Here is a 20,324-nt window from a genome sequence, read left to right on the forward strand (position 1 = left end):
TGTATTATCGTTGGGTACTCAAAAGTCCACTTGATGTACAACCAATTTCCAATGGGTGATTCAACTGCACGTGTGTCATGCATCAAGGACAAAAGTTATATGATTCCATGCCAAAGGGTCCACCTTCAATTTCAATGTGCAAATCATAAAATCTCTCACCATCTTGCTTTCATGTAATTTCCTGCGATAAGAAAACATAACTCTTCACACATCTATTTAGCAATTTATCATTAGACCGATCATAGACATTCATGTTATAGTTGTAGCTAGTATGCTGTGCGATGCACAGAATATTTCATTTAAAATACATTTTATATCATAATAAATAAGATAAAAATAATAATTATATTTTTTATTAGTTTAAAGTATTTAAGTATTTTTTATATTTATAAATTAATTTTAATTTATAATAAAAAAATGATTATCGAACATTTATAAATGAATGTAATTTTATTACTAATTTACATCTTTAATTTATAAGTTTTAATTAATTTTAGAATGAAATTTGATTACTAATCTATTTTTAATCATAAGAATTTTATAGTAATAGAAAATTTTAATGGGTTGAGGTTAAAATCTGATATACATGAACGATGACATAAGACAATAATCTAATGTGGTTCTATAAATATAGTTATATAAGAAAATTTTATGAAATTTCACATACCATAAACAAAATTATAATCTCAGAAAATAAATTACAAAAATATTAAATGGTGGACGACCTAATTACAATTTTTTTTAATTTAAGGATTTTATTGAAAATTAAAAAAAAAAATTGAGAGGCAAAGTTAATGATATATTAAACCTTATAATTATTATGAACACATATATATACTTTATATTTTATTATAACCTCAATCATTATAATTTTGTATTTTGTACTTGTGAGTGTGCCTCACTCCTTAATAGGGATGGCAAAACGGGTCAGTCCGGCCCGTTTTGGCCAGGCTCGCCATTGGCTTACTAAAAATGAGTCGGCCCGCCAATGTAAAACAGGCCGGGGATGCTGGCCTGCCCCGTCTAAGGACGGGCTGGTAGGTTGGCGGGCCAATCCGCATACAAAAAAAATAATAAAAATAAAAAAAATATATTTTATGTTTAAATAATTTTTTTTTGCTACAAATAAATAAATATAACCATATGAAATTAAAAATGCATACATATTGTACATAATATATGTTCAACAAAAGCAAATTACAAACTTAGAACAAAATCAAATAGAAATTAGTCCACTTACACCAAAATCAAAACCAAATTATAAACTTACAAATTACTTATAATTAAACTAAATTTTTTGATAGTCCACAAAAAAAGTTCAAATACAATTAATTAACTTTGAATTTTTATTTTAAGAATATTAGAAGCTCTCTTAGAAGAAGTTGTCTCTAATTTTTTTCTTAATCATCTTCATCCTCATCTTCTACATCAAAATAAAATAAACATAAAAATAATTAAATTATATATATATATATATATGCAGGCTGGCTGGTTGTGGTGGACCGGCCCGCTATTTGGCCCGGCAGGTTGGCGGACTTGGCGCGGCGAGCTTGACGAGTTGAAATGATGGGTCTGACCCGCAAGCCACGACCCACTTTGTCATCCCTACTCCTTAAAGTAGTTAAAGTTTTGGAAAACAAACCCAATTCATCAGTCAAAGCACTCTGATAATTGAAATAAATAAGCACCATTATTGTTTGTGCAAATAATTCATTTGACGAAATCCAAGAAGTAATGAGTAGAATTACTCAATTTCATATAGACAGCTTGTTATACGTAAGTGAGTGGGGATTTTTACTTATTTCTATAGGAAGATAATGTGAATGAATTCAAATTCTAACTTCTTAACGTACTCCTAGAAGAAAAAAAAAAAAAAAAGATATACTAGGCCAATAATTGTTAACATGCTTACATTCATACCTTCATTCACAAGATTTTGTATCTTACCTTAATTCATATCATTACACCAATTGAATGATTCATATCTGACAAAACACCTAGTATATTTAGTAGCTTTGGTAATTTTAACTTTTTTTTTAATACTTAGAGGACCATAATTTTTAATACTTGGAAGTTACTTATACAATTTGTTTTCTTTGTGTGTGAAAAGCTTCTCATATTATCACATATTTTTATCCTTCTTCTCTCTTATTTACCTATCAATGTCAATGGGTGTACAAGTACAAGGAGTAGTTAGAGATTATGTTGAAGTAATATTGTAGTGTGGGCCATCTTCCACACGCCCAAAATTAGTACTACTACCTATTTGATTAAAGGCTTACCGACACGATCGAAGAACATGAAATTTGAGACTCATAATTGAGTGGAGGTAGTAATGTGTTCATGTGCAAGATTTATGTCCTTCAATTCTTTCATCTTTGTCCACTCCTACTTACCATCAATCTATGCATGTGGGGCAACTCTTAAACTCCCTTTTATCTTTTTATTCTCATTATATATTTTTTTTTATATGAATATCTTTAGATATAAGTTTAAAAATATTTCTGAGAATTTTTCTATTAAAATTAAATAATATTTATCAGTAAAAAAATGTTTATAAACACTCTTAGTTTGTATTCAAACAGATTTTATTTTATTTTTAATTTATAGTGAGCTTTTGTGAACATAAGTTCGTGCGTCATAACTAGTATTTGTGGATCTAAATAAAACAACTATTCTCTCAACTCTCTCTTAAATGCAAAACTTCTCTGTAACATACATAGGCCTGACAAAACAATTATATTCTGTAGTGATAATAATTGGAGACACCAATGCTTATAGATGTTTTGATGTTAATTCTAGGAAGTTATTATTTGATTTTAAGGGTTATAAATAAAAAATTTAAGCTGAATTTTACTTTCTATATTTTATAATATCTAATCTATGATACTGTTCCCTTAATTATTAATTTTGTAATTTCACTCATCTAATTTTATGAAATTTATAATTTCAATAGTTAAATGCTGATTCATTAATGCATGAGGATTGTCGTGTCGTTTTATTTTAATTTAATAACTCAGTTGTTAAAATTTAATATATATTGGGAGTTCTTAAGTGAAATAATTTTATTAATTATAAAAATAAGTTTTATTTAACTCCCTCTCTTTAATAACTTTTTTTTTATTAATTTAGTCATTGATTTGAGATATTTTATTAAGTAAATCAAGTATATAATAGAATTGTGTAATTTAAAAAATTATTTAATATTTCATTAATTAACTTTTAATTATTTTAATGTATTATATATTTCAATAAAAAAATGTTAATTATATTTTTGTTATATAAAATCGACAATTAAACCTAAATACTCATCCATATACCTCAACTCTAAACTAATAGATTGATCTACGTACCTTTAAATATTCAACTCTTCTAAAATTTAACAATCACAACAACCATCAAAATAATATCATATAACTTAGTTAGATTTGCAATTTTATATTCTATATATAATAAATATTAAAGAGTAGAAATATAAAAAACTTACTGCTAAAATAAATCCATCTCTGATTGTAGTGAAAAACAAAACTCCACTAATGTAGCAGAAATTTAATACCATTTAAGCAGGCTCAGCACCATATTCATGGCACTACTCCTCAAGGTGTTATTTTATTAATATTTTTGGTGCCATAATAAAATCCAAACTATGTTTTGTTTCATGTGCTCAGCAACTCTATGTTTTTACCTTTGGCAGTGTCTCTTGTTTTCTCATGTTTTAATATTCTAAGTTGCTGAGTAGAAGTGGCAACATTTATATACTGTCCAAAAGCAGGAATGTGAATTCGATCCAATCATGCAAATCTTAAATAGTTTCCATACATGTTTGTCATAAACCTTCACAATGTGATCCATAATTTATTTCTAAACCATAGAAATTCAAATACTTGTGAGTAAGAAAAGCACAAGGGGAACATAATAGGGAATGTGGCTTAGATCCAATCATACCAATCAGAATCCCCCATTTGTTTGTTAACCCTTCATGATGTGATTCATGATATTGGAGATGCAAATACTCACGAGTAAGGAAAGAACCAAGGGAAAAATGAAAGAACAAAAAAAGTAAAAGTAATAAAAGAGAAAGTAATTTTTTTTTCTTTTAAAGATATATATCTCTTGAGTTTACTAGGCAGTAGAAAAGAAAAGGGAAAAAGGGCTAGCAAAATGTGTGATCAAAGACCGAAAGGATCATTAACATGATTTTGTCTTTGTGGATGGGAATGCAAAGTGCCCAAGTGCATGTTTTGAATTTTTTGACTACTTATATTTGAAGTGGAGATAATAATTCTATTTATTCGAGATATGTTTGATTAGAGATGAAGAAATTATAGTAGATGGGGTATCATCTCCATACTTTTTCGTCTTGTTATTCTCACATTTTCCCTTATTTTAATCATAACAATCGTTTTGCCTCGGAATTACCAAATTATGATGCCAAAGGGTTTCTTTGTTTTTCATTGCAACTAAGTGAAGAATGACATCATACCGATTGTAATAACTTGTATTTCGTTGTCTAAAATTTGAATATCAAATTTAGGTATAATTAATTATGTTATGAGAAATATTTATTTTATTTGTGTTCAGTGTTTTCAATTTATGACAAAAATTAATAATTATTTTTAACTATAAATACTTTGTATTAATATTACAGTTAAAAAAATACTTTTGATTTATGAGCTACTTATTTTTTTTTTTCAAAGAATTAAACTCAACAATAAAAGGGTGGGGTTAGATTAAGCAGTGGGACCATTTCAAACTTTATATACAATATATCCTATCCATCCATAAATAACTTGTGTCTTTTGTCACTTTCTTAATTTCTCTCTTTTTTCTAAATGTCTTTTATCTCTTATTTTTGAATATTATTGGTGTCCCTTTATTTAATTCGCCTATTTTTGGTCCATTCATCTTCTCCTTTATCATGAAATATGCATACCCAGTTACTTTTCTTGTTTCCATCAGCAAATATGTTCAGATGAGCCCATGTTGTTCTTAGAAAAATTTAATCAAAACACCAGAGTGGAATCAGAAAGTTTTATGTGAGAATGCTATATGCATATTTATTTACATAAATTTTTAAAGAGCAGGGAAATTTTTTCTATTTAGTTCAAAGAAGAAATTAAAAAAAGGTATTTTGGGGTTCGGGGCCACAAAATTAGCTGGCTCATGAATAGCACTTAATGTTTAGATTATTTTATTTTATGATCAGAAATTTTTATTGAAAAAGTTAACCGAAGAATTAATATTTTAAAATATAAAATAAACTTTTTTTTTTTTTTTGGAATTTTGCTTTTCCATGTACCCCAACTATATTGCTAAAATAGTTTTAAAAAAGTTTTAGTATCCAAATTGAGGCTTTAAATGGCTTCTTCACCCGTAACTATTATAGACTAGGGAATAGGGATTGAGAGATTATTATTAAAATTTTGGAAGTGAAGATGTTAACCAAATAAATGTACTTTTTTAAGGGTCAAATAAGTGAAATTGATATAAAATGCGATCGAAAAGGCTAACATGACTTACCCATAAGTTGGGTTGATAAAAAACTAAACTCACTTTTCTTAAAATTAAATGAGTTTACTCATTTAATCTATATGTTAAAAGTGATGAATTTGAGTCAAGCTGACTCACTTAACTTACTTTTATTTTGTTTTTTTTACATATTACTATAATGAAATCAACTATTTATTTTATTGATAGAAGTTATAATGAAGACAATAATTCAATCAAATTTAAGATATTGTATATATTATTTTTTGATCTTTATTACTAGATCGATACTAATAAGTAATTTTAAATAAACTATTTAAAAATAAAATTATTATTTTTTCAATAGTTTTTTTTTCCTTTTTCTAGTTTTTCAAAACTTTTCTTTTGTATTTTAAAGATTTTTTACTTTTCTTTTGTTTTTACTTTAAGAAAATTTTGGTCACCTTGACAATTTTAAGAATCATGTTAAAAAAAATAAAATTATAAAAATTGAAATAAATAAATACTAAAGTTAAAGAATATTTTTTCCAAAAATATTTGTACTTGTAATGATTCAACAGATTTATACAGTTTACAGCTCAGCATACTAAGCAACAAAAAAGCAAAATCCTATTATGAGAGTTAACATGTAAATATAGTTTCTGAATATACATGCAACACTATATAGTATAAAATTCATCAACTCAAAACATAAATGAAAATCCCTTAATAAGATTATAATTACAGTATATGCACACACATAAATACAATAATCCAGATCAACACCAATCCATCTATGCTCGGCGTGAATGAGGTAATGAGTCAATGTGTCAATGATGTCTAGTGTAGCCAAACTAATGTTCGACTTCATCTAGGAAGAGAGTCAATGTCTAACTCATGTTCGACACCACAAAACCTGCACCCAATATTGTCTAGATAGATGACATAATCACACCTAACACCACTCATTTTGAGCTTGACATCATCAAGTTTGAGAGCTCTAAGGGTGACCACGCCTAAAGCCCCTCAACCTACGCTTGGTGTGGTCAAGATAGAGAGTTCTCCTCTAACTCACGCTCAATGTTACCAATCTCACTCTCGACATTAGTAAGGCAAAAAGTCTTTAACTCCAATTACGTTCGATGTCATAAAGTTACGGCCAGTGCGATAACGATTTCTACACTTGACGTTTTGGCCTTAATCACCTGAAATTCATCAACATACCAACATGCAACTCACATTCCAACTAATATACAATATATATCATTCAATTTTACTTATTTAAACAACATTCAACAACAAAATGGTCCCAAAATCATCATATTCTCTATAGGAAACTCCACAACACTAAAAATCAAAACTTAAGAATTCACCTTTCTTCTTAATCAATTTAGCCTCAACAAGATAATTTCATTTAAAAATCAACATAAACAACTCTAAATAAACAATTTACAAGTTGCTCTTATTTCTAATCACTAAGAAAGATGTAGAAGATGGAAGAAAATTCGAGAATTCCAAGTTCCCGTATGACAACTTCTCATTTTGATTCTCAACTCTAAAAGCTTTGAATCTCAAGACTACTTCTCAAGTAACTTCAGAAAAGGATAATAGAATAGTCTTGTGAAATCAAAACAAAAAGAAAATCTTTCTTATTCTAGAACTTCTCTCCCTAACTTCTCTCTAGATCTCTTAAAAAATTAACTTATAAAATTCAAATCTTAAAACTTTTTTTAAATTTGACTAACTTTAACTTCAACTCAAAATAACTCTTAAACAATTAAACTCATAAAAAAAATTAATCTTTAAAATTTTACAGCAATTAAATAATTAATTACTCACTAAAATTAATAAAACCAACAATCACTACTAAAATTTACCGTGTTAAAGTACCGATATGAATGTATGAGTCGAAAGTGGGTTATGGAGCACTTTCTGCGGTTTCTGAACCGTTTGAGTCAAATTCAACGAATCATAATGAAATGAAACATATCCTAAAGTTTACAAATTTGATGATTCAACACGCATGCATAGTGAATTACTGAACCTTTGACATCTGTATCCAAAATGAAGCCACGACGCGGGGACACGCGCGAATATTCTGAGATTATAAAGAACAGTTGTGGGAAAGTTACCAATTACCATGTTTGATGTCAAAATCTTCAATCAAATCAAGGGGAAGCATTTTCAAGATTCATTTATGGCAGGACCATCCTATTGGTTGATACTTGATACATAGAATTAGGAATGAAAAAAACAAATCGTATTTATAGGTATATGTTTATCTGATTTTATTATCTTCTTTAAATTTCTAAAAATTTAATTTTTTTAAAAAAATTTATTTAATATTTATGTAATTTTTACTCTATTTTAAATTTATATTTAATTTAATTTAATTAATATAATTTTATAATTATTATTTTATATTTAAATTTTTGTTTTATATATTTTTTAAGAAAATATTTAATTAATTTTTAGGTAAGATAAGAATGAGAATACAAATTTCATACTTATTAAATATAGGGACAGAAACAAATATAAGATACAGAAATAATGATGAAAATGAAGATAGTGAAACTCATATTCGCTCATACCTTGCTATCCCTACATAATATACATGTTTAAATATAATATTATTCAATAAATATTTACAATATTAAATGGCATGTTAATTGTAAATTCATAAATTTGTATAGGAAATTTTTTTTGATACTACTAAAAAACAATGGTTCGCAAAGTAATCGTTGTTTGTTCCTTATTCAAGTTATTCATGATTTCAATTTAAATTTTAGATATGAAATAAATTATGTTGAGAAAAAAATATTTATTTTATGTGTGCTTACGATCATCGATAAAAATTAATTATATACTTTCTAGTGGTGAATCCAAGACTTTGAGTCAATAGGACAATTTTTTCTTAAAAAATAAAAATAAATAATAATTAATATCTCATATATTAAGAACAAAACATAAATATCAAAAGTAGTTATCATAAGTGAATTCAATATATAAAATAAAAAAGTATAAAATAGAAAATTCTTAGACACATACTAATAATATAATTAAAGTAAATGATGTATTATTTTCTATCTTACAAGAATGTAAGTTTATTAATATTTCTAGTGATAAATACTTTATATCAATATTATGATTAAAAAAATACTTCAAAAATAAATATAAGAACATATAAATATAATTTTTTTTAGAATAAATAGTAAAGACATTATTTATTCATGAATTGTGTTTATATGATAAAAAAAAATTTCATAAAAATTATATATTAGCTTAATTAGAGAAATGATTACCATAGACTTAGACTATTTTAGGGTGGTATCACATAATAAGATGATAACATATATTTTAATAAATATATAAGTAGTTAAAGGTGTCATATAATATAATAAAATAAATTTAAATTTTAGAAAATAATATATATATATATATATATATATATATATATATATATATATATAAACTAAAATTAATTTAACTCGCAATGTGGATGATATGACCCGAAAATATACTAAAAGCACAATTAATAGATTCTTTTCGTACTAAGCCATACCTGAATTTTACATTTTTAGGCATATATTTAAACAATGATGGTTCATGTTTGTATCATTTTATGCAATTTCTCAACATTCAGTTATTGGATTTTCCGTGTATTTTGTCATGCTGTATCAATTTAAACAATCATCTTAATGATAACAAGAGGGACACTGTAACCTTCTTTAAATACATGTTAGATATGTTAATGAAGATAGTGAACAGTTAATAAGAGGTATAAAAAATAAATTTATATTAATTTTTTTTATCTTTATTAATTATTATTATATTATTTTTTAAAAGTTAAAATTATCGCCAATAATGTGTACACTAAAATAGATAATTTTATATATATATATATATATATATAGATATAGATGATAAATAAAAAATACCTTAATATATTATGCGTGTGAAAGTGTTTAAAATGGAACCAACACAAATAAAAAATTGAAAAATGATTTAACAAATCAAAAATTGAGGAAAAATCATAAATTACTATTTAATTCAGTTTTTAAATTTATAAAATCAAGTAATTTTGTTCGATTTCTAGATTCAAATGTGAAATCGTTTTAAACTAAACAAAATCCCACTTATTTGTAAAAAAAAATTTCAAATGCATAGTGCTGGTATAAAAAATTGACATATAACATAAAAAAAGATGTTTTTATAAAATTGTAAGTTACTAGAAGATGTTTTCTCTCCAAATATATGTTATAATATTTAAAATGTATTTTATAAAATTATAAGTTATTAAACTGAATTTTATAATAAAAAAATTATGAATTATTTTTAACATTTGAAAATATTTTTTTTTTTGAAGTGGCAAATTCTATATATATGAGAAAAAATATTTAATATGATAACCAAATTTGTATTAAAGAAATATTTTTACTAAAATAACAATATAAAAATTGGTATTAATTAAATATATTAAGTGACCGAAATATTTTAATATTTGTATATTTTTAGTTTTATTTTTGACATATGGTCTTAAACAAATGACATAATATAATATATTTTTTTATTTTTTTTAATAAACAATTTTAAAAATCATAAAAACCAAACTGCAAAAAAATTGATTTAGTTTATTTCAAATTTCATAATTCATTCAAACTAAATCAAGTTGAACCACAATTTTTTTGTTTTGGCTTGAGTGACTTTTTAGGTAAAGATTGAACCAAATACCTTAAACAGTGCTATGTAGGGATGACAAACAATTTGTACCTATAAATATCTATGGATAAAATCGATTATGAATTTTAAATAAAGAATTATTTGGGTACCTGTTTAATAATAAGGTGAGCACAAATAGTAAACAATTTTCATAATAAAAGTCAATCGTAAAAAAAAATTGATTTAGTTTAGTTCAAATTTTATAATTCATTCAAACTAAATAAAGTCAAACCACACTTAATTTTTTGTTTTGACTCGAGTGACTTTTAAGATAAAAATCGAACTAAATCATATCTCAAACACTCCTATGTACGGATGAAAAATAATGTATACTTGTAAGTATCGGTAGATAAAATCAATTATACATTTTAAATAAAGAATTATTTGGATACTTGCTTAATAAGGTAAGCACAAATAGTAAGGTATTTGTACCTACGAGTACCTAGATTTAAAAATATTAAAAATATTCTTAGTTATATATAAAATAGTTTAATTTAATTTATTTTTACACAAATTATATGCGTCATAATTATTTATTCTAGTATAAATATATTTTAAAAAAGTTATTTTTAATTTAAATATATTTTTTAAAAAATTATTTAATTTTCATTTCTTACATTTTTATTTAAAATTTTACTTCTTTTTTTTTTTCAAATACAAATAACCATAAATATTTATAAATATATAAAAAAATTTATAAATACTTATTAAATAAATACTTATACTAAACGAGATGAGTAATGAAAAATTACTATCCTCCCATAAATATCTACAAATATAAACAAATGTTCATAAATATCTATTAAATACCCATAATAAACAGGATGAGTGATGAAAAATTATCACTGGCCCTTGCACCTATCGCATTCCATCCCTCCCCAATGTATATAATAAGGATAAAGTCAGTGCTATCTTACCTTTTGAGGTGTCTCCAACGTAGCAAAGAGATGAGTCAATTGATGGTGGATATTTCAGGGACGAAGAAAAAATAAATAAATAAAGTCACCACTCTCCCGTCCCAACACCATTGCTACCATTACTGGTGAATCAAATAATGGTTGACATTAATACTAGCTTTTGAATTAAATTAAAAAATAGATAGATTAGATTTGATAACAAAGTTAATTTATTAGAGTAATTAGATGATGATAAAATTAATACGTGAAAAAGGATGTAACATATTTATCTTGTCTCTCAACATGTATGAACACGAAAAATCCAATAACTGAATGTTGAAAAGTTGCATAAAATGATACAATACATGAATCATCATCGTGTAAAATTCAGGTATGGTTTAGTACGAAAAGAATCTATTTATTGTAGTATCTTTCCGGGTCATACCATCACATGGGCAATTTTAAGAAATTCAGCATAATCTCTCCCTCTCTCCCTATCCCTATATTCTTCTACTAAATTTTTTTTATAGTAGGTATTTAATATGTTTTTATTTTAATCAGGCCTCTTGATCCTATCTAATGGTTATAAAACCTACTTCTTAAACTTAGAAGATTGACCTATTCCCAAGATCGACTTTTATAAATGTTAAAATAATATTTAGTTAGTAAAAATCATATTCCACAAATACATATTAATTTTTGTTTATCAATTTTAGAATACTACATAAATCATGTTCATACACAATTCTTGATAAAGATTAATCATTATTCAATAATAAATATTTCGTATTAATATCATGATTTAAAAAAGAACATGTATATATAAATATTTAATTAATAAAAAAAATCTTACATATATGATTATTTTATATGATTTCATTTAATTCAGAAGTTAGATTTTTGATGTTATAAAAATTAAAGAAATTAAATGCAAAAGACTTACACATGAATTAAGTGGATCTCCCTTCTTTTTTCTATCTATCTAGATGGGGAGGGATCAAGTTAATTTGAAAATAATTCTTGGTCAAATTAATTTCTTCAATAAAACCTTGCATATATTAAAATTTTTTAATCTAACTATTAAATTAAAATATTTATACAGAAGATTATATCTACATTTTTTAATAAAATTCTAAAACAATTGGATACTCCATTAAATAAATATAATATAATATAATATTTAATGACTTTTAAAAAAATATAAATAAATGTTGATTATAAGATTATATAACTACAAATGTTGAGTTAATATCTAAATATTCAATAATCAAATTAATAAAATTTAATATATTGAAAGGTATTTAGTGCAATAATTTTACCAAAAACTTGTGCTTGAAATAATTTGATTCTTCTGCTCAATGTATAATTGAAAAGGTTGTAGTGCACTATATTTTCTAGTCACATGTCATGTTGTATTGACTTCATTGAATCAAGATCTTTTCAGATTAGTTTTTATCATGTTACAAGAGAGCATCTAAATCTGACTTTATCTTTTTTCTTTTATTCAGAAGAGTTTATACTACAATTTTTACAAATATTGTCAGAGGTAATCTACATGCTTCATTCAGAAAGGGGGAAATAGCTTTTACACTCTTCCAAGTGCTTTTGAAATCTAACCATAAATCGCCAACTCACCTTTTACTTTGGAAGGCATCTTTAAAAGGAAGTGTACACCACACATATTCCCTAGTGAAAATTTTGCCTTCACAAGTATATCATAAAATAAAATCAACAACAATCACACCCTATCTCACCTATATGAATCAAATGATGTAAGATTAATATAAAACAAGAACTTAAAACTTTTTTAATCTCATTAATTTCCTAGTTTTATCCCGTGAATTCATAATGGTCACTTGGTAACAAAGAGGCTGACAAACTATAGAATATTATAATTGATCTTTTATTTGCTGCAAATCATCCATTTGTGAATTTATCAATTGAATATTGAAGGGGTTGCAATGTTGTCCCTTCCATTCAAGGCCAGCATAGCTTTCATTGTTTTCAATTCATTCTTTATAGTAAAGACCACCAGACAATGTGACCAGATCTTGAACATTATTAAATCCTTTTTTTCTATTAAACGTATTCCTCTCCTCCATGTGCACTTCACTTCAAAATCAGATTCCTCAGGCACTTCCTCCATCTATGTATAAACAAATCCCAGTTAGTCCCTTTATAATGAACTAAAAACAATTGTTATTACAAAAACATTAAAAAATTGAGTAAATATATTTTGACATTAAACATGGATACTAACTAACAACTAAGTGCACGAATCAACTTGACAAAATTATTTTAACTTAACTAATAGTTTCTGATTCAAACTTTAAGTATATGGTTGTGTTAAAAATAGTTGGAGAAAGTTTTACCATCTATAATGCTTTTATCCTGTTTGAATAAGATTGGGTTAAAAAATACATGTGTTCTCCACAAAAAAAATACATGCATACTATGCTTTACGTTTTGATCGTGGAAACAACTTCTTTCCATTCTTTAGTTACACTTTGGAAACAAACACACAAGGTAACAACTAACAACAAAATGAATGCCTAATCAACTTGAACCACATAAAATAGGTGGACCACAAAAATTGGAACTAGATAAAAAGGGAGAAGTTATATTCTTCATTAAACAAATCAAGAGCTATAAAACATTCAAAATATTGTCTGCTGTGTTGGAAGATCATCCCATCACTATCATTGTGGTAATAACCTTAATGTCCTATTAGTTCAAAAGCCATTTTCCTATCTTCATATTTTCCTAGTCTATTACTACCTACATATAACTTGTTTCCTGCCAACCGTGGCAACTAAATATAAGTGGATGAAAACTAATGAACAAATAATGCAGAAAACAAAGCATGATAATAATGCTAGTGTCCACGTGGGGAGCAAAAACTTAGAAAATCTTTTAACATGATTTTCAGCTCCACCATTTTCACCTCTCTGACATTTTACTACTTTTGAAATACTATTCTAGCTAACAAGTAACAAGTTGGAAACCATTCAGATTGCAGAATTCATAAGATTTCAACCTCTTACTTGAGAGGTTAAACTAAATTTGAAAACCAATATCTAGCTAGAAAAGTTTACCTGAATGAAAAATTAAACATGGGAATGAGTATGAGTATGGTCATGTTTTCATTATTAAACAACAACTACCATTACAATAATAAAAGAATAAAGAAGCTAGCTCTTGGACCCAGATCTTCTACTCTTCTTCCTCTATAAACAAAACATGGGTTTTCCCCCTCTACAATCCCAAAACAGATCAACCGTTCTCTTCTCTCAGCAATGCCTGGAAGCCTAAGGAATCTCTCACTTTCTCCCAAAATCTTCTCCTTCACCTTGCTTCTCTCATTAAACTCCCTTCTCTTTTTTCCATGTTGTCACTCCCTTGATGAGCAAGGCCAGGCTCTTATAGCATGGAAAAAGAGCTTAAACAACACTTCAGATGTGTTATCATCATGGAACCCTTCAGCCTCAAGTCCATGCAACTGGTTTGGTGTGTTTTGCAACTCACAAGGAGAAGTCATAGAGATAAATTTGAAGTCAATGAACTTGCAAGGCTCATTGCCTTCAAATTTTCACCCTCTCAGGTCCTTGAAGATTCTTGTCCTCTCATCAACCAACCTCACAGGAAGGATCCCAAAAGAGATTGGAGACTATCTAGAGCTCACTTTTGTTGATCTAAGTAGCAATTCTCTCTTTGGTGAAATCCCTGAAGAAATTTGCAGCCTAAGAAAGCTGCTAAGTTTGTCTCTCCACACAAACTTTCTTCAAGGCAACATTCCATTCAACATTGGAAATTTGTCGAGTCTTGTGAACTTGACACTCTATGACAACCACCTCAGTGGTGAAATTCCGAGGAGCATTGGCTCCTTAAGCAAGCTCCAAGTTTTAAGAGCCGGTGGTAATAAGAACCTCAAGGGTGAGATACCATGGGAGATTGGAAACTGCACCAACTTGGTCATGCTAGGCCTTGCTGAAACCAGCATTTCAGGAAGCCTTCCTTCTTCAATCAAAATGCTGAAAAGAATCAAGACCATAGCCATATACACAACTCTATTGTCAGGCTCCATTCCAGAAGAGATTGGCAATTGCAGTGAGTTGGAGAATCTGTACTTGCATCAGAACTCTATCTCAGGCTCAATACCAAGCCAAATTGGAGAACTCAGCAAACTCAAGAGTCTACTGTTATGGCAAAACAATATAGTAGGTACAATCCCTGAAGAGCTAGGAAGCTGCACAGAGATCAGAGTCATAGACTTCTCAGAAAACCTTCTTACCGGTAGCATACCAAGGAGTTTTGGGAAACTTTCAAATCTCCAAGAACTTCAACTAAGTGTCAACCAGCTCTCAGGTATAATCCCTCCCGAGATTTCAAATTGCACTTCTCTGACTCAACTGGAACTTGACAACAATGCTCTCTCTGGTGAGATTCCTGATCTTATTGGAAACTTGAAAGGCTTAACTCTCTTCTTTGCATGGAAAAACAAGCTAAGTGGAAACATCCCAGAGAGTCTTGCTGAGTGCCAAGAACTTGAGGCAATTGATCTGTCTTACAACAACTTGATTGGTCCAATTCCAAAACAACTATTTGGATTGAGGAACCTCACCAAATTTCTGCTTCTTTCCAATGATTTATCGGGCTTTATACCACCTGACATAGGAAACTGCACAAACCTCTACAGGCTGAGGTTAAATCACAATAGACTAGCAGGCAACATTCCACCAGAGATTGGCAACTTGAAGAGTTTGAATTTTATGGACATGAGCAGCAATCATCTTGCAGGGGAGATTCCTCCAACACTTTCTGGATGCCAGAATCTTGAGTTCCTAGATCTTCATTCCAATAGTCTCACTGGTTCTGTTCCAGATTCTCTTCCCAAAAGCCTTCAGTTGATTGACTTGTCAGACAACAGGCTAACTGGTGCATTGAGTCATACCATTGGTTCATTGGTCGAGTTGACCAAACTCAACCTTGGAAACAATCAGCTAACTGGAAGAATACCAGCAGAGATCTTATCTTGCACTAAGCTACAACTTTTGGACCTAGGAAGCAATAGATTCAATGGAGAAATTCCCAATGAAGTTGGTCTCATTCCTTCACTGGAAATCTCTCTCAATCTTAGCTGCAACCAGTTTTCTGGTAAAATTCCTTCCCAATTCTCTAGTCTCACCAAACTAGGAGTGCTTGATCTCTCACACAACAAGCTCTCAGGGAACTTAGATTCTCTTTCTGACCTTGAGAATCTTGTTTCCTTGAATATTTCCTTCAATGGCCTCTCTGGTGAGTTGCCTAACACCCCATTTTTCCACAAACTCCCTCTTAGTGATCTTGCTGAAAATCAAGGCCTCTACATTGCTGGAGGTGTTGCAACTCCTGCTGACAAAGGTCATGCTAGATCAGCGATGAAGTTTGTTATGTCCATTCTCTTAAGCACCAGTGCAGTATTAGTGCTGCTCACAATCTATGTCTTAGTCAGAACTCACATGGCCAACAAGGGGCTCATGGAAAATGAAGCTTGGGAGATGACTTTGTATCAGAAGCTTGATTTCTCCATTGATGACATTGTCTTGAATTTGACATCAGCCAATGTGATTGGCACTGGAAGCTCAGGAGTTGTGTACAAGGTGACAACTCCAAATGGTGAAACACTGGCAGTTAAGAAAATGTGGTCATCAGAAGAGTCTGGAGCATTCAACTCTGAAATTCAAACACTGGGGTCAATTAGGCACAAGAACATCATCAGGCTTCTGGGGTTGGGATCAAACAAGAACCTGAAGTTGCTGTTTTATGACTACCTCCCTAATGGAAGCCTGAGTTCATTGCTCCATGGTTCAGGAAAGGGAAAAGCTGAATGGGAGACTAGATATGATGTTATATTAGGTGTGGCACATGCTCTTGCATATTTGCACCATGATTGTTTACCTGCTATTATTCATGGGGATGTCAAAGCCATGAATGTGTTACTAGGTCCTGGATATCAACCTTACCTTGCTGACTTTGGCCTAGCAAGAATTGCAACTGAAAATGATGACAATACTAATTCCATGCCAGTTCAAAGACATTACCTAGCTGGTTCATATGGATACATGGCTCCTGGTATTCTATTTTATTTTACTTTCTCTACCAAAATTGAGTTAATTGATTGATTTTCTATACTAATTAATTAAGGACAAAACTTGGATATGGTTTCATTAGTATTTTTGTAGTATTTTCTGATTAGATTTGAAGTTTCACATCAGTAATTAGCACAACAAAGTTTTGTATAAGGTGAAACTCCAATTCTGATCATCATTAAGTTTTGCATAAGGTGAAACTCCAATTCTGATCAGAAAATCGTAACAAAAGCACCTATCTAACTATATCCACATTATATCCATTAATTAAACCTTTGAATAGTACTAATTTCTGTTGCTTTTGGTTTATGCACAGAGCATGCATCACTGCAGCCTATCACTGAAAAGAGTGATGTGTACAGTTTTGGCATGGTTCTTCTAGAGGTTCTCACAGGAAGGCACCCTTTAGACCCAACTCTACCAGGGGGTGCACACTTGGTTCAGTGGGTTAGGAACCACTTGGCCACCAAAGGAGACCCTTCTGACATTCTTGACACAAAGCTGAGAGGGAGGGCTGATCCAACCATGCATGAAATGCTTCAAACTCTAGCAGTGTCATTTCTATGTGTAAGCACTAGGGCTCATGACCGTCCAACAATGAAGGATGTTGTTGCAATGCTCAAGGAAATTAGACCCCTTGAGACCTCAAGGGCAGACCCTGATGTGTTGAAGGGAGGTTTAACAGCACATAGTTCACCACCACCTCCTAAGAATGTGGTCTCACATGGATCCTCTACGTGCTCTTATAATTTCTCAGACAACACAATCAGTTGAGCATGTATGCATCATTTGAGAAGCTGTGCTTCATTCCAATTGTACATAGTCTAATGCAGTCAATTAGAGGATGCCTGAGTTATTAATCAATGATATTCTAGTAATCTAGTGTGATAAATTTTTCCCTTTTATTGTAATGTCATATAGGAATTTGGATCCTGATCCAAATTCGTCATATAGACGATGTAGATTTTAAGAATCCATATATATGTTGAATATATAAATAAATATTATTTACCTAAGAACTTTAGTGGCTAGAATTTAACATTCTATTTTATCTATAGGTTTAATTCCACTTGAGTCTCTACTATTGTTATTTTTAAAATTTAATTTCTTCATCTTTTCACAATTTTAATCTCGATCTTAATTGTATAATTTTGGTACATGGTACACTCATTAACTTATCCAATATGTTGAAAAATATGAGTGGATAAACACTTGAAGAAACTTCATCAATAAACCATGAATCAACCATACAAATGAACTTAATACAATATTTTAATCTAAAATTTTAAGATATCATTTTACATGCTACTCTGATTTATCTAATGTGTAACTTATCATTCACATTTACACATTAATATAATATTTAACATTTAATATAATATTTAACATAAATATTAATATGAAAAGTACATATCAACATTTCTGTTAAAAATAATGATGTCAAATTAGGTGGGCTAAAATTATATAATTAAAATATCATAGAAATTAAATTTAAAGAGAGAGGGGGGGGGAGAATCAAATTTGAGAATTGAAAATAGTGAAGAGACCAAAATTACAATATGCCTCAAGTATAATTGAATGAGTGAATAATAAGAAATTAGTGACATTTTTCTTAGGTGCTAGTGTTTATAAACTTGCTTGGTTATATTGCCAACTGGGAATAGTGAAGGCTTAACTGTATATATGAAGAGAGCGACCTGAAAGCTTGTGGAAGCCGAAACAATGATTAGCATTTTTGGATATATGTGTTTAGAATTTATTGATGGAGAACAATATTCCTTGACTCATTCTCTCTCTCTCATTCATACATCCCCACAAACAGACACATCCAAGCCAGCCTTTCATAACAGTTCCCACATGGTCCCACGTTCAATACCACATGTCCATGTGCTGTCTGAGAGAGACTTTCCAGTTTCCAACCATTGCAAACTCACTAGTTTATATATATAATCATTGGATATATTTAGTGTCATAGCAAAACTAATGTTAACCATTCAATTTTACACTGATGTTTTACATTATAGCACAACATATATTTATTTTTGACCATTTAAATGAGATTAGATTGGATTTGCACGTATCAATTTTCTATCCAATAGTCATGATATGTTATTTTTTCTTTACTATTTTACTCATTAAAAAAATTGTACATATAAAAATATAAAAGGCCATTTTTATTTGAAAGTCTTGACCAAATTGTTAAAATTGATGATTATTCTCTATTTATATAAACTAAGATTTAGTTGTAGGACTTTCAACATTCTCATATCGAAAACCGAATATTTGCATGTGATACAATAGGAATTTAATTAATAGTAGGTGATGATATAAATTTTGATTTCATCTTTAAGAAAAAATAATAATTTCAACATAACTTAACTCTATTAAATTTGGCTTAAAAGTAATGATTATTTTTTATATATATACTATTATGACTTCGTCTCTAATATACGGATGTGCAGCAACATATAACAAGATGTTCCATAGTGAAAATTGGAATATAAAGTTACATATAACTTGATGTTAACTCAGGTTTAATTTCTGACATTGAAAGGTTGTGTATATCGTAATCAGAAGCACATGCATGTGCAGGAGCAGGACCATTATAAATGGAACAGTGAAAGATGACATTGAATACCAATAGTTATACTAACTGATACCGAACCAACTCCAGTATCCCCTCTGCAAATAAACGAAGAAACAGCTTTGTAAGTGAAAGTTTTTCTGGCCCTGACACTTTGATGATGCTCATAATGTCACTGCAACTTTAAGGCTTTTGACTCTCTCTCTCTCTATATATATATATAGTAATCTTCCTGTACTGCCTCTATTTCATGTTATTTGTTTTAAAAAAATTAATACTATTTTTTAAAATTATTAATTACATAAATTATAATTATAAGAAAATTATCTTTAATAAAAATGTTTTTTTTATTAAAAGAGTTAAAAAGTGATTGTGTTCATCAATGAATTTGAATATTATTGAAAAGCCTATAAAATGGGAATATTTTAAAAATATCACTTGAATTAATTATGGGACCAAAGTAATTAATATGAATTGAGAGTAATTTTTATTTTATAAATTAGTTTTGTATAGTTATTTTTTATGTTAACT

General features: G+C 28.7%; 1 protein-coding gene across 1 annotated transcript; it reads left to right on the forward strand.

The window, feature by feature from the left end:
- The first annotated feature begins 14,133 nt into the window (after nt 1-14,133).
- On the forward strand, nt 14,134-18,228 carry LOC109804643 (leucine-rich repeat receptor-like serine/threonine-protein kinase RGI4). The gene is made up of 2 exons (XM_020366477.3): nt 14,134-17,192; nt 17,526-18,228. Exons 1-2 carry the CDS (start codon nt 14,378-14,380, stop codon nt 17,981-17,983), a joined length of 3,273 nt encoding a protein of 1,090 aa, XP_020222066.1. The 5' UTR covers nt 14,134-14,377; the 3' UTR covers nt 17,984-18,228.
- Nucleotides 18,229-20,324: the final 2,096 nt, after the last annotated feature.

Source organism: Cajanus cajan, chromosome 2 (genome assembly GCF_000230855.2).
Source record: "Cajanus cajan strain Asha chromosome 2, NIPB_CcT2T_4, whole genome shotgun sequence".
Lineage (NCBI taxonomy): Eukaryota > Viridiplantae > Streptophyta > Magnoliopsida > Fabales > Fabaceae > Cajanus > Cajanus cajan.